At 36.3% G+C, this 13,099-nt stretch overlaps 3 protein-coding genes and 1 long non-coding RNA gene across 4 annotated transcripts; 1 reads left to right on the plus strand and 3 right to left on the minus strand.

Moving 5' to 3' along the window:
* Positions 1-32: 32 nt before the first annotated feature.
* LOC138324888 (uncharacterized) lies at positions 33-821 on the minus strand. Its single transcript, XM_069270152.1, has one exon. It carries the CDS (start codon positions 819-821, stop codon positions 33-35), a length of 789 nt encoding a protein of 262 aa, XP_069126253.1.
* A 55-nt stretch (positions 822-876) lies between these two features.
* Positions 877-2,400, minus strand: LOC138324953 (uncharacterized). The gene has a single exon (XM_069270282.1). It carries the CDS (start codon positions 2,398-2,400, stop codon positions 877-879), a length of 1,524 nt encoding a protein of 507 aa, XP_069126383.1.
* A 200-nt stretch (positions 2,401-2,600) lies between these two features.
* LOC138325023 (uncharacterized) lies at positions 2,601-4,574 on the minus strand. The gene has a single exon (XM_069270404.1). It carries the CDS (start codon positions 4,572-4,574, stop codon positions 2,601-2,603), a length of 1,974 nt encoding a protein of 657 aa, XP_069126505.1.
* A 2,646-nt stretch (positions 4,575-7,220) lies between these two features.
* Positions 7,221-11,125, plus strand: LOC138327316 (uncharacterized). The gene is made up of 4 exons (XR_011209029.1): positions 7,221-8,725; positions 9,339-9,708; positions 10,104-10,181; positions 10,959-11,125. It is a non-coding gene; the product is annotated as an uncharacterized lncRNA (long non-coding RNA).
* Positions 11,126-13,099: the final 1,974 nt, after the last annotated feature.

The raw sequence follows: 13,099 nt of genomic DNA on the forward strand, positions 1-13,099 counted from the left end.
AACTAAAGTTATTGTTCGCGTTGTGTAATTTTTTATGATTTGGTCAGTCTCTCACTTCTTCTTGGTTCCTTTACATTTATTTCTAAAGGAAACAGTTTTGTGATTGGTCTGTTAGTTCTCCCGCTACGTGTTTTCACTATAGCAGCTCTCGCGTGTCCGTCGCCTCCAATGATAAGGTCCTCCACTACTCCCAATTTCCAATAGATCCGTTTTGTATCGTCGTGAATTTGTACCACATCACCAATCTTAATCGTTTCTTTGACGGTACCAGATGCGCGTTGGAATTCTCGTAGAGATGTGAGATATTCCTTCTTCCACCGTGTCCAGATATGTTGCAGTATTTCCGTTTTACGAGAATACTGGTTGTTTAAAGTTACATGTGAAACTGGCCCATGAGGAGTCTGTCTTTTATCGGGATACACGGGTGATGATATTCTGCGTCCGTAAAGTAAGTGTGACGGAGTGAGTGGTTCTGGATCTCTGTTGTCCACGGACACGTGTGTTATAGGACGGTCATTGATGATCATCTCGACTTCTGAGATGAGTGTGGATAACTCCTCCACAGTAATGTAGGCTGATCCAAGTACTTTGAATATAGTTGTTTTGACTATTCCTATTAAACGTTCCCAGAACCCGCCAAACCAAGGGGCTCTCTTTGGGATGAATTTCCACTCTGTTCCATGCTCTTGTAGTTTTTCCTTAACAACCCGTGAATTTGTAATGGATTTAACTGTCTCCGCCGCAGCCAAAAAAGTCGTTCCATTATCGGAAATCATTGTTTGTGGGGTAGACTTCTTGCTGACAAAACGACGAAAAGCCATAATGAATGAATCCTCGGTCAAATCTGACACAATTTCAAGATGTATGGCACGTGTACTAGCACAAGTAAATAGGCAAATGTACACCTTTTTGTCCCTCGAATTCTTCATTTTCACATGTATAGCTCCGGTAAAATCTACTCCTGTAACTGTAAATGGTGTCTTTCAATCTGTCTTTAGGTAGTGGTGGCGGGTCTGGTGCAAGAAAACTTTTCCCTGTCACTTTCCTACACGGAACACATTTGCGTAGACAATTTCGTACTTCTTGTCGAATGCTTGGTATCCAAAACTTCTCCCTCAATGTCACGATCGTTGCCTCTGGTCCACAATGCAGATTCCGTCGATGTGTATCTTCTATAATGAGTTTAGTAAACGCATGTGACTTGGGTAAGAGGAGAGGAAACTTTGTGTCGTCCGGTAATGGTGCGTTATGTATCCTACCTTGATATCTGATCAATCCATTGGAATCCATGAACAACTTTAACTGTCTGATTAAGTGGTTCCGTTTAGTGTTGTTCAAACTTTCCTTTACATCTCCATAGCTTTCTTGTTGGACAACTTTGATCCAGTATTTTGACGCCTGGTTTAGTTCCTGCGAAATGATGTCGCCACAGATCCGATCATTTTTGCTCTGTCTACAGTTGTTTGCGAACCGAAGTATGAAAGCAGTGATCCGTAGCAGTTTCTGGTAAGAACTGTAGTTCGATAGGGTAAGGATATGAGGTACTGCTTGTTCACATTCCTCTTGTTGAATTTCCTCCTCTACCCCGTGCTCTTTGACCTGCGAGATCATCAATTTTGTCGTGCTATTTGGGTCCCATATAGGCCATTCGGGTTGATTAATTATCCACTTAGGTCCATGAATCCATAGTGGATTGTCCAACAACTCTTTGGCTGATATCCCCCTTGTTTGGAGATCCGCTGGATTACTGTTTGTGGGTACATATCTCCATGAATGTTTTCCCGTCAGTTCTTTTATCTGTGTCACTCGGTTTGAAATGAACTTTTTCAGCGGTTTATCCGATTTCAACCAGTGTAGCACTATCTGACTGTCACACCAAAGTGTTATTAAGTTTGTGTTTAACACTGATTCAAAGTATTCTGCCAACTGAACACCAATGACTGCTCCCAAAAGTTCCATTCTTGGTAGGGTAGTTTCTTTTAAAGGTGTAACACGGTTCTTGGATAATAGAAGTGTTGAATTCTCGCCGTTCACCAAGTAAGCGCATGCTCCGTATGCATGAGGACTAGCATCTGTGAAGATGTGTAACTGACTAGCTCTAATATCCTGTTGTTGAGGAATATATCTCGCGACGTTCAGGCTAGTAGCAATTCTTAATTCATCGCTCACAATCTTCCATTTTTCTGTCACGTTTTCAGGCAATTCCTGATCCCATGTATAGTTATGTTTCCATAATTCCTGCATAAATATTTTTCCTCTTATGGAAACGGGGCTCAGAAAACCTAAGGGGTCAAAAATCTTTGACGACTGACTGAGTATCTCTCTCTTGGTCAACTTGTCAGGCGTTGTTAGTTGTAGACATGGATATCCTAATGTATTACTGTCAACGTTCCATCGCATCCCTAAGATTTTGACATCTTTTGTTGAGTCCTCAACTTTGTCTGATTGAGCTTGATCCTTAAGTTGAGTACTATCTGAATTCCAACTACGGAGATTAAAACCGCCTTTCTGTAGTAAGTTGCGAGACTCTTGGTAAAATGACAGCAAAGTATTCTCATCCGTGAAGCTATTGAGTACGTTGTCTACATACAAGCTTTGCTTTAATGTAGTTGTGCAGCTGTATGGCCGTTACCTTGGAATAATTTCAACAAGGTTGCGTTGAGAATAAAAGGTGAGCACGTTGCTCCAAACAAAACTACATTGAACCGATATGTAACGATCTCACTGTTTTGATCTGTGTAATCCTTAAGCCAGAAAAAGCGGGTGTAGTCCCTGTCTTCCTCATCAAGCCCGACTTGTAGGAATGCATTTTCAATATCCGCTGTAACTGCATACTTGTTCATCCGGAAGTTTGTCAGTAAAGTTGTAAGGTTGTTTAACTGCGGAGCATTCGTTTCAAGACAATCGTTCAGACTTGGTGATCCTTTGGATTCCTTGCAGCTGCAGTCGAACACTATCCTTATAGGAGTGGCGAGTGAATCTTTCTTCACTGCGTGGTGAGGTATGTAATGAACATCGTTCTTTCCATCATCATCGTTGATCTCTTCTATAAAGCCTTTCTCTTTCTGATCTTTAATGATACTGTCATATACCTGCATCATTCCTGGTTTTTTTTTTAGACGTTGTATAACACTCTTAAGTCTCAGCTTAGCAATAGTTCTATTTGTAGGAAGCTCAAAATGATCCTCTTTCCATGGTAGCCTTGCGATAAATCTGCCATCTTTGTGTATGATCTTGTTATCCTGATATTCCTGTAGTTTAGTGTTAGCTCCGATGTATTTCGTATCCGGAATGTCTTCAATTTCCCAGAATTTCGTCAGGTTGACTTCTTCGTCTTTATGCTCAGTCAGGACCTTGTATACCCCTATGTTTGTTGACTTGGAGTTTCCGTTACTAGGACCCGACAATAGATAGCCAAGCTTAGATTGTACAGCTGTAGGTCCGTTACCGCGAACTACATGGTCCATGATGAAATTCCAGTAATAATCCGCTCCTGTCAGAATTTGTATTTCAAAAGAGGTATTTCCTGGGCCTTTGTGAGCGAGTTGTAAATTGCGAAGATATTTTAATTCCTTTACCTCCGAAGAATGCGTCTGTAACGGTACGCCGATGTTAGGGACGACTAAAGCCTCTATGGGGATACGTTGGTTGTTTACGCCGATGACGAACAGACGAACTTTATCCAGGTTGCGAATTTCGCCGTTTGTCGAACCAAATCCAGATAAGTTGAGAACTTCTGTACCTATCGTTTTCACGGCAAGCCGGTCTGCCATTTGTCTAGTAACAAATGACCGTTGTGATCCTTCATCAAACATTATGTTCGCGTCACATCCTGTTCCGTTCGTGGATTGTACTTCAGCTACTGCCGTTTTCAATAAAATGTGAGACGCTGTAGGTGTCGCTGAATGCATAGTGATTACCTCTGATTTAATTGGTTCTGATGTCCGCGTTGTATGATTAATGTTGTCCTTTGGACATACACTAGTGTGGTGTCGACGCTGGCAATTTTTGCATGACTTTTTCGAATTACAATCGGCCACTTTGTGTGATCCCAGGCAGTTGTAACACAGTTTGTGTTCTTTCAAAATTTTCATCTTTTCCTCACGATTTAAATCACAGTTTACAGGGGCATGTATTCCTTTGCAATACGCACACGGTCTTGAATTGATATCGAACTTTAATTGCTTTGCTGATACTGAACTATTGGTTGACTTCCGCGAGGTACGATTACCGTTGTTACCGTTGCCGTTGGTGAGAAACGTAGCAGTAGGCCTAGTTGTTGTGTCGGGTTCACGTTCTATTCCGAAATTTGTTGAATCACGAATGCATATTTCTTGTTTGATACTCTCTAGTAATGAATGTAAATTCCAGTGGTCATTTCCGTTCTGACGCGTAATATCCATGAGAAAATCACGAGGTAGTTTCCTAAGAATGATGGGTACTAGTAGGGCCGAATAAGATTCCGCGTGGGTACCAAGAGATTCGAGACTTCGAATATAGGTTTCCGTCTTGTCTAAATAACTACGTAAATCTACAATGTCTCGTGGAGCCGGTAATTCTACTAAGTTTTGCATGTATGCGTTCACGATTTTGTGATTCTGTCCATACCTCTCAACTAAAACATCGATTGCCTGTCCGTAATTAGTGTTCGTCAGTGTAAAACCGGACACTGCCTGAAGTGCCTCCCCACGCAAAAGTGAGCGAAGATAACTAAACTTGTCAACATTTGATAAACACACTTTGTTGTGAATACTGCTTTCGAAACAGTACCCAGAAAGTTTGCCAATCAAGAAGATTTCCCGAAAATGTGGGTAGGTCTAGCTTTGGTAATTTATGGCTGTTGTTTGATAATGGAATGTAATCCGGGGCGTTAGCATTGAGACTCTGATTCAAAACCCGTGTAAACGTTGGACGTTCTCTTCCCATTGTATTTGTCAAAAGCATTAGAATGTTCTTTAATCTTAAGATTTAAGTTAATCATATACTCATCTGAATCCTCTATCTCTGTTCCGATGTCTTCATCCTCTGTCATCGCATTCAGTATCTGATCATCTAGTTTCTTAAGTAGATTTCTCTTTTCCGTTAGAGTCCTCACGTATTCTTCCAGCGTAGCTTCATCAAAATTGCAACCTTCCGAAATCTTCCTCAATATTTCAGTTGCAGCACCCCGATGTCCCGTACGAATCGATTTTAACTTTCCGAGTTCCATTTCGTTGACCCGATGATCACGGCACCAAAATGTTGTGCGTAATGAGAGACTTGAAAAAGCCGTGTTAGTTCATGGTTTATTCGTTCTACAAGTAATAACGTTACAAACGTGACGTCACAAAGCTATGACGTTACAATGCATTATGGCGCGCAAAGGCATACACAATGTTAGTGAAATATCTGCGACAACATTCTAACTTGGATTGATTCATAAGAAGGCCTTTGTCGATCTAGCACTGAAATTGTTCAACCATACTTTCCCTAAAACTAAAATCTGTGCAAAATGTAATTATTTTTAATCAAAAATTGACATAGGAAAGGCATGTCCTTCAACACCAACAAATGCATGTAAGGACGACTCTGTGTTTTTAGAGGTGTGTGTACCTGTAACAACGGTTACTATGACAGCTATGACTCGTCAGCTAATAGTGGGATGTGTACGGAAAGTAAGTCAGGCTGACTAACGAACAGTTAGATCACAAAGAGTAAATAAAATTCGCTGCCTCGGAGAAGTCTCCTTGTCCTATGTACATGATATGAAAAATAAGCTAAAATTGCATCTATATTAAATCAAAATTCTTTCAAATCAGGACTAAATCCAGGAGTATCATGTCCAGTATCACCAACAAACGCCTGTAAGGACAGCTCTATATGTATTGGTGGTGTGTGTACCTGTAACAATGGTTACTATGACAGTGATGGTCCATCAGCCAATAACGGGATATGTACTCTAAGTAAGTCAGATATATGTAAAAGCTTTGCATCAAATAATGAATGTCATTCAGGGAAACAATTTTTCAATAGCAACTGACAATTACGAACAGAAAAGATCTATGTATGGAATTTATATCTTTGGATTTATATGCTCATAGACAAAGAAATCCTAGAACAGTTTTGCAAGATATTTTCGTCTAGTAAACTAACTGCTGTTTAACTCAGTGTAACTTGTTCCCCAGAGATCCTTCCCGGGGAGTCCTGTAACAACATCGCCAATGAATGTACAGCCTTGTCTACCTGTAGTGGGGGTATATGTACCTGTAACACAGGTTACTATGACAGTGGTGATACATGTGAATCAAGTAAGTAATGAAAGTAAATATATAACTTTAAACATAAAATTGCATATGTTGACTCTGAAGCAAAACCTCTTTCACATTCTTACGGATGCGACGCCGGTTTAACACGGTCGAAAAATTACCATGAATGCATCATTACGGATAATTTTCGTCCGTGCGAAAAACTTCTACATGTTTGTTTCTTCTCCGGGAACAAAGTGACAATTGTTTATTGTCTTTGATCAATCAGTAAAGGTGCATGCAATCATGATTTAGAAATGAAAAAAAATGACAGATACTGCATGTATGTTGAAGTTTCTGTTCTAGATGTTTTGCGATCCAACCAAAGCCGAATACAACCTTAATATACTAGTCATATTGGTATATATATATATAGGAATACATTCTAACTTGGATTGATTCATAAGAAGGCCTTTGTCGATCTAGCACTGAAATTGTTCAACCATACTTTCCCTAAAACTAAAATCTGTGCAAAATGTAATTATTTTTAATCAAAAATTGACATAGGAAAGGCATGTCCTTCAACACCAACAAATGCATGTAAGGACGACTCTGTGTTTTTAGAGGTGTGTGTACCTGTAACAACGGTTACTATGACTCGTCAGCTATTAGTGGGATGTGTACGGAAAGTAAGTCAGGCTGACTAACGAACAGTTAGATCACAAAGAGTAAATAAAATTCGCTGCCTTGGAGAAGTCTCCTTGTCCTATGTACATGATATGAAAAATAAGCTAAAATTGCATCTATATTAAATCAAAATTCTCTCAAATCAGGACTAAATCCAGGAGTATCATGTCCAGTATCACCAACAAACGCATGTAAGGACAACTCTGTGTGTACTGGTGGTGTGTGTACCTGTAACAATGGTTACTATGACAGCGATGGTCCGTCGGCCAATAACGGGATATGTACTCCAAGTAAGTCAGATATTAACATTCATAGTAAGACCTTTATATACTGATCACTATGTTATATTATTTTTTTTAGTTTAAATGAAATGAATTAGAGAATTAATAACTGTCATTTTTTTCCATTATTTGAGGTAAATCTATTTATTAAATTAGTTCTTATTTGTTTGTTTGATATTATGTAAATATTAATCACAAAGATGTTGATATCCTTATTCTTATTAATTCGATGTAGACCTGTTACTGCATGCCAAAATATGTTCGCGGTGACTTAATTTCGCATTTTAATGGCTTGAAATAATTCAATGGTAGATTAATTTTGCGACATATTTTTATTTTGATATTACAATGTGTGTTTTTATCAGTGATAACTTACAATTTTTTATTGGCGAATATAAAATTATAAATGTTCATTACTTAAATATATATTTACTATATACATCGATTTTCCATATTTTTTCTTGATGAACTAAATAATTTACCATGTTTTTTTCAAAATCAAATGTAATAAATAGTATTTGTGATTATTTTGTCTATTATTTTAGTTTTTTCAATGTATTGTGCCATAAGTTTGTGGTTGTTGCTCTTTCCATATCGTACAAAACATTTTATAATTATTTAATCTTTGCCACACCTGTATTGCCTTTGCTTTACCTATATAGCAATAACAAGACGCCTAACACTGATATATCATGTTTTCATAGTTGATACATTTAGTTGTATTGGTTTTATGACTCATTTTATGATTTTTTATTGTCTTTTGTTTTTGTCCTTTGTGATTGTATGTTTTTCATCATTAATTGGAATCTATTATATAGACTTGATCATTTGAAACCGTACATGAACCATGTATTAATTGTATGGCTAGTTAATTTACTTTGTTATAAATATTCATTTATTTCTTGTCATTTGGGCTATGATAACTTGAGATAAATGCATGTTTTTGAGATGTGCAGATTTATATTTAAGATTTTTGTCATAATTGTCGCTATACGATGTCCCACAAAAGACAACAATTTCAGTGATTTATTCAAATATATGTATAACATTTAACAACATGCTTGCATTGGTATATTTTATCACTTTCTTATTTTATCTTTTGTTCACACATGTCAGTATATATCACATGTTGCTATGATTTTAATACTCAAATAACGAATTATCTAATGTGTTGCATACTCTCGATAAAACCATAAATTAATGTTTCTATTGCATTTTTTCTCATAACTTATTAATGTGATTTTAAAAACAATAATTATGTTATTCCTACCTGTTGTGATTATTTTGTTACAACATAATCATGATTAAGGTCATCTGGATAATATAACAGTTCTGAAATAAGTACATTTTAAAAATAAGTAGACATCTCAGCATTTTGATCAGTACTGTTCATTTATTACAACAATGCCTTCTAAGTCGTCGGCGAAATAGTGATTACTTCCAGCTGACAGCACCAACAAAACATCTACCATATCCACCAAGCATGACGGAGGATACCCAATGGAACTCGGTATGGATGCCTTTCAAATCAAGGTAAGATTTAATATAGTGTACACCAGATTTCTATGAAATTGTACGTTTTGTTTTAACATGTTTCATTGTAATATCTTATATACATTAGGATAGGACATAACTTGAAGCCCTTTCATTTCATTTTTGTATTCCTCCAAATTGAAGAGTTACATAAATTAAACATTGATGAAACAAACAATAATGAAAATAACCAAAATCACGATGTTTATAGTGTCACACTGAATCTTTGTATATGGTAATATATAATCACTTTCGATGCTGACGACCAAACTTATCAATCAACATCAAGAAAGAAAAATAACTGAGAAAGACCAATTAGCATGCAGAATGACCAAAAGTTTTAGCATTAGAGATTAAAAATAGCAGCGCCATAATAAAAACTAATAATAATAAAGGTGAAAAGGCAATAAATAGTGTATGAAGGACAGCATTAATTCAGCTTTGGCAATGAAAAATAACAACACCATAAGGGACACATATACTATACCTTAAAGTTGGATAGTATCGAAAAGTCTGTCTAAAATATCCAATTGATTTAACCCCATAACGTTTGATACATTCAGGGTCAAACGATATTTCCATATATCTTACTATCTTGTGACTTTTTCCCTAGCCTTTCAGTGGAGGTACTGAAGATGCTGGAGGGTACACCTGCGTTCAGGGAAAGGCATCTGGTTTTTGGCTCAAGCTACCATTCTTCTTTCCGTTTCCAAGTAATACATGTATGTGTAGTTATTTTGTTTTTAATTAAGATATCAGTGGGAGATACGAGCACAATATCTGGCTGAGTTTTGTTTATTTATAATACCAGCTCTATACTTATAGCTATTCGCCCTTCACCTAACCTAACCGGCGGGGGCTCGATCCTGACATGGACGTGAACGGGTGAGAGGTTACCTGTCCGATCACTTGGGGTTTCTTCGGGCACTGTCGTTTCCTCCCACTCTAAGATCCATCGCGTGATTACATCCTGGCCATCGAAGGTGATTTCTTTAAGTTATATATGTATTGTTTAGCAATTGATGTAAATTAAATAAACTTCATAAAATTATCGCACCTTTTTAGCAGATCGCTTTATAATCATCTTTAATATTGATAGATTTTGGTAGGAAATCCAGATTGGGCAGCATATAACAACGTCTCATAATGTAATACCTATAAATGTACACGTGTGTAGTTCAAAATAGCATGAAGAGGCTAATATCTGCTGGGGGGACATCTAAACCTATAGCTACGACATAGAAATTCTACACAGGTCTATTTAATTTGGCGCCCATTTATTATTATACAATCAAAAAAATATCATTTCAATAACTCAATAACAAAAAATCTACACAAGAGAAGATGGTTAACAAGACTAATATATGTTTAATTTCAGTTCCAAATCGAGGCATTGGCACCATAAACGTCTTTACTTCTGAATCATTTCATTGCTGCTCTGAGAATAAACCGAATGGTATGCTTTCTTCAAACTGAAATATTAGTGAAGGGACATATATATCAAAAGTGTTCAAGTTATATGTGCCGTATTTTTCATACTCGCGAATCAAGATGAGCTTTTAATATGTTATTCATTACCAAAAGTAACCATCATTTTGAGAATTACACTACTTTCAATCCATAGGTTTTGATTTTACCAGCACATATAAGAGCTGAAAATGATTTTTGGCAATACTGCCAAGAATCATGATATTTACACCTATAGTGAATTGAAATGAGTACATACAGTCAGATCATGAAGCCAAATTGTGGTCTACAATTTCATTTCAAATTTTTACAGTGTTATTAGTAATTGTAAAGTGATATCTGCAGGTATGTTTCCATCTAAACATACATAACGCATAAAATACAACAACTTTACAGTATATAATGTATGTGTTGTAGCTATTATTTATAAGGCATCTGAAGTCATTTGAATGACTTTCACAGCTTAATTCATCAAACCTTGTGGTTTTCAGTAGATTAATGAAGAAAAAATCACATGTCAGATTTTTTGTCCAGTTACGGCACATATAACTTTAACAATACGTAATTCAACCAAGGACTTGTATACATATGCTTGTTAAAGGCGCAAATCGTTGTGTACACGTATCATAAAAACAACAGGATTCCAAACCACAAAGTAAGTTTTTATAAGGAGAGTACTTGATTTGGGAAACCGGACGGAAATGCAACTGCCTTCTGTAATTATATCTTAACTTATTTTTTCAATTCTTTTGTTTATGTTTTGCAGACTGGGGAGCTAGAAGAAACAGATAGATGAGAGCTTATGACTGATGACATTACGATTAGCTTTCGTTACAAAATCCTACTACTTATTACTGCATCGTTTTCATGACGTCATAATTATGCTCACAAATAAATAAATATATCAAATAAATGAATAATATCCAGATATAACTATGGTTTGTGTTTTTGCTTTCTTCTTTTGTTAGAAAAATGCACTTCATCAAATCAACTACAGCAACTAGGAACATAATGGAAAGTATATTAAGTGTCTCTGAAAGAGGAACCCGTCCTCTATATACTTTATATAGACCTACCATATGATATATGCCTAGTCAAAAAAGAGAGGGAATACATTATGTCCTAAAATATATGCTGTATTTTAGCGAGGATTAAGGGGAGGTAAGAGTGGCACGTTAATGCCGAAAACATAGCAAAATATATATGCGGTAGAGGTATATTTCGACAACTTCAATGATGGTAGCAGATTAAAACATATGTTAGATCTTGAATAAATCCCCAGTGCACTTGTATTGTTCATGATTGAATAAGGTACACTAATGATTATCATTTGGTACCAGCAATAATGAGTATTATTGTATTGTTCATGTTACATATGAAAAAGTGGCAATTGGCGTTTAGAGAAATCAAATACTTCTACATCTTGGACATTGTGACTGGTTTGGCTGTTTGAATTCAATGTAAGGTTACAGTCGTAATATGACTGAAGGCAAGGCCTTAAAAGGCGCAGCCAGATGTTTTAATATGAATCATGAACGGCATGGGAAGAGCGAAGCTCTACTTGTTTATTTTATTTTCTATTTCATGTAGAAGACATAATTTAGAAATAAAAGGACGCACTTTAAACCATAGAAGTATATGATGTAATAATTGTCTGGCATAAACTCAAATAAATGAACTCAAAGATTCGGAATTCTATGTGTCAATTCAAGGCCTAGAATGGCGCGTATGCGAATCCTATGATTTCGCGCCATTTGTTGACGTTACATGTATGTGACGTCATGATTCCGTGTGCTCATCGTCGCCTTGGTGGATATTTTGACTGCATTCCATAGCTTTTACTTTTCAAAACTTTGTTATTATTATTTAAAAAGTAATAAAAAATGTTTATTTACTCCTGTTATGCATTTGCATTAGTTAAATATATATTTACTGGGGAGAGCAGTGCCGAAGCAACGCACAACCTCCCCATATGTATGAAAAAATGACGGCCGCAAACTGAAGCTGTCAGTGTGTAGGATTGAATTTTGAAGATTGTGTTTTTTCTTATATTTTCGTGTATCTGTTACCTTAGAAGCTTCGGACACGAAGGGCTGCGCCCTTATTACAAAAGCATTATGAACTCATAAATTGTCGATGCAAAAAGTCATGATTTATATATAGTAAAACGTTTTACTGTAACCAAACTCACTAATGAAGACGAATTAACGTATATTTGTATACTGTATTTAAAATTTAAAACAAAAAAGCACAATAAAACTTCGAATTATTTTCTAGAATGTAACGCGTAGTCAAGCCTCAAATTGTACTATATGAGTGCTTAAGGGTCTCGTTGCTGTATCCTTTAGTACATTCACTACTTTAAATTGTTGACCTCTATATAGTACATGTATATGCTACAGTAGTAATCTGACATATTGTCAACATAAATAGTCCATATGCAAATCAGTTTAAAACAAAGCGTATTTAATTTGTTTTAAAGAGAGTCATCAAAATGTCTGACCTTCGCACATACCTTTGTCTGCGTGTGAAGCAATAAAACCCTGTTAACCTCTGACCCTTGAAGCCATGACTGAAATGTTATCATTTATGTAAACTGCACTATATCTATGAATTGGTCAAATTTATTGTTTAAAAGTCCATCACTTTATATCTAAGAGAGAATAGGGAAATAAATACGGTTTGACCCCTAACCTAGAGGTCAAGGTTACAGTCAAACTGTCAAAAATACACTGCCTATTTATCTTATACAAGAATAGTCAACTTACATAACGCCAGCACAGGACGGAACATACACATGCGTTGGGTTTTGAATAGTCCATATATATACAATCTTAGATAAGTTCATTTCATTATGTAATTGTATGAAACAAATCTTTACTTTGGGAGCCTAGATGTGTGTCATAA

The sequence above is a fragment of the Argopecten irradians genome, chromosome 1 (genome assembly GCF_041381155.1).
Source record: "Argopecten irradians isolate NY chromosome 1, Ai_NY, whole genome shotgun sequence".
NCBI lineage: Eukaryota > Metazoa > Mollusca > Bivalvia > Pectinida > Pectinidae > Argopecten > Argopecten irradians.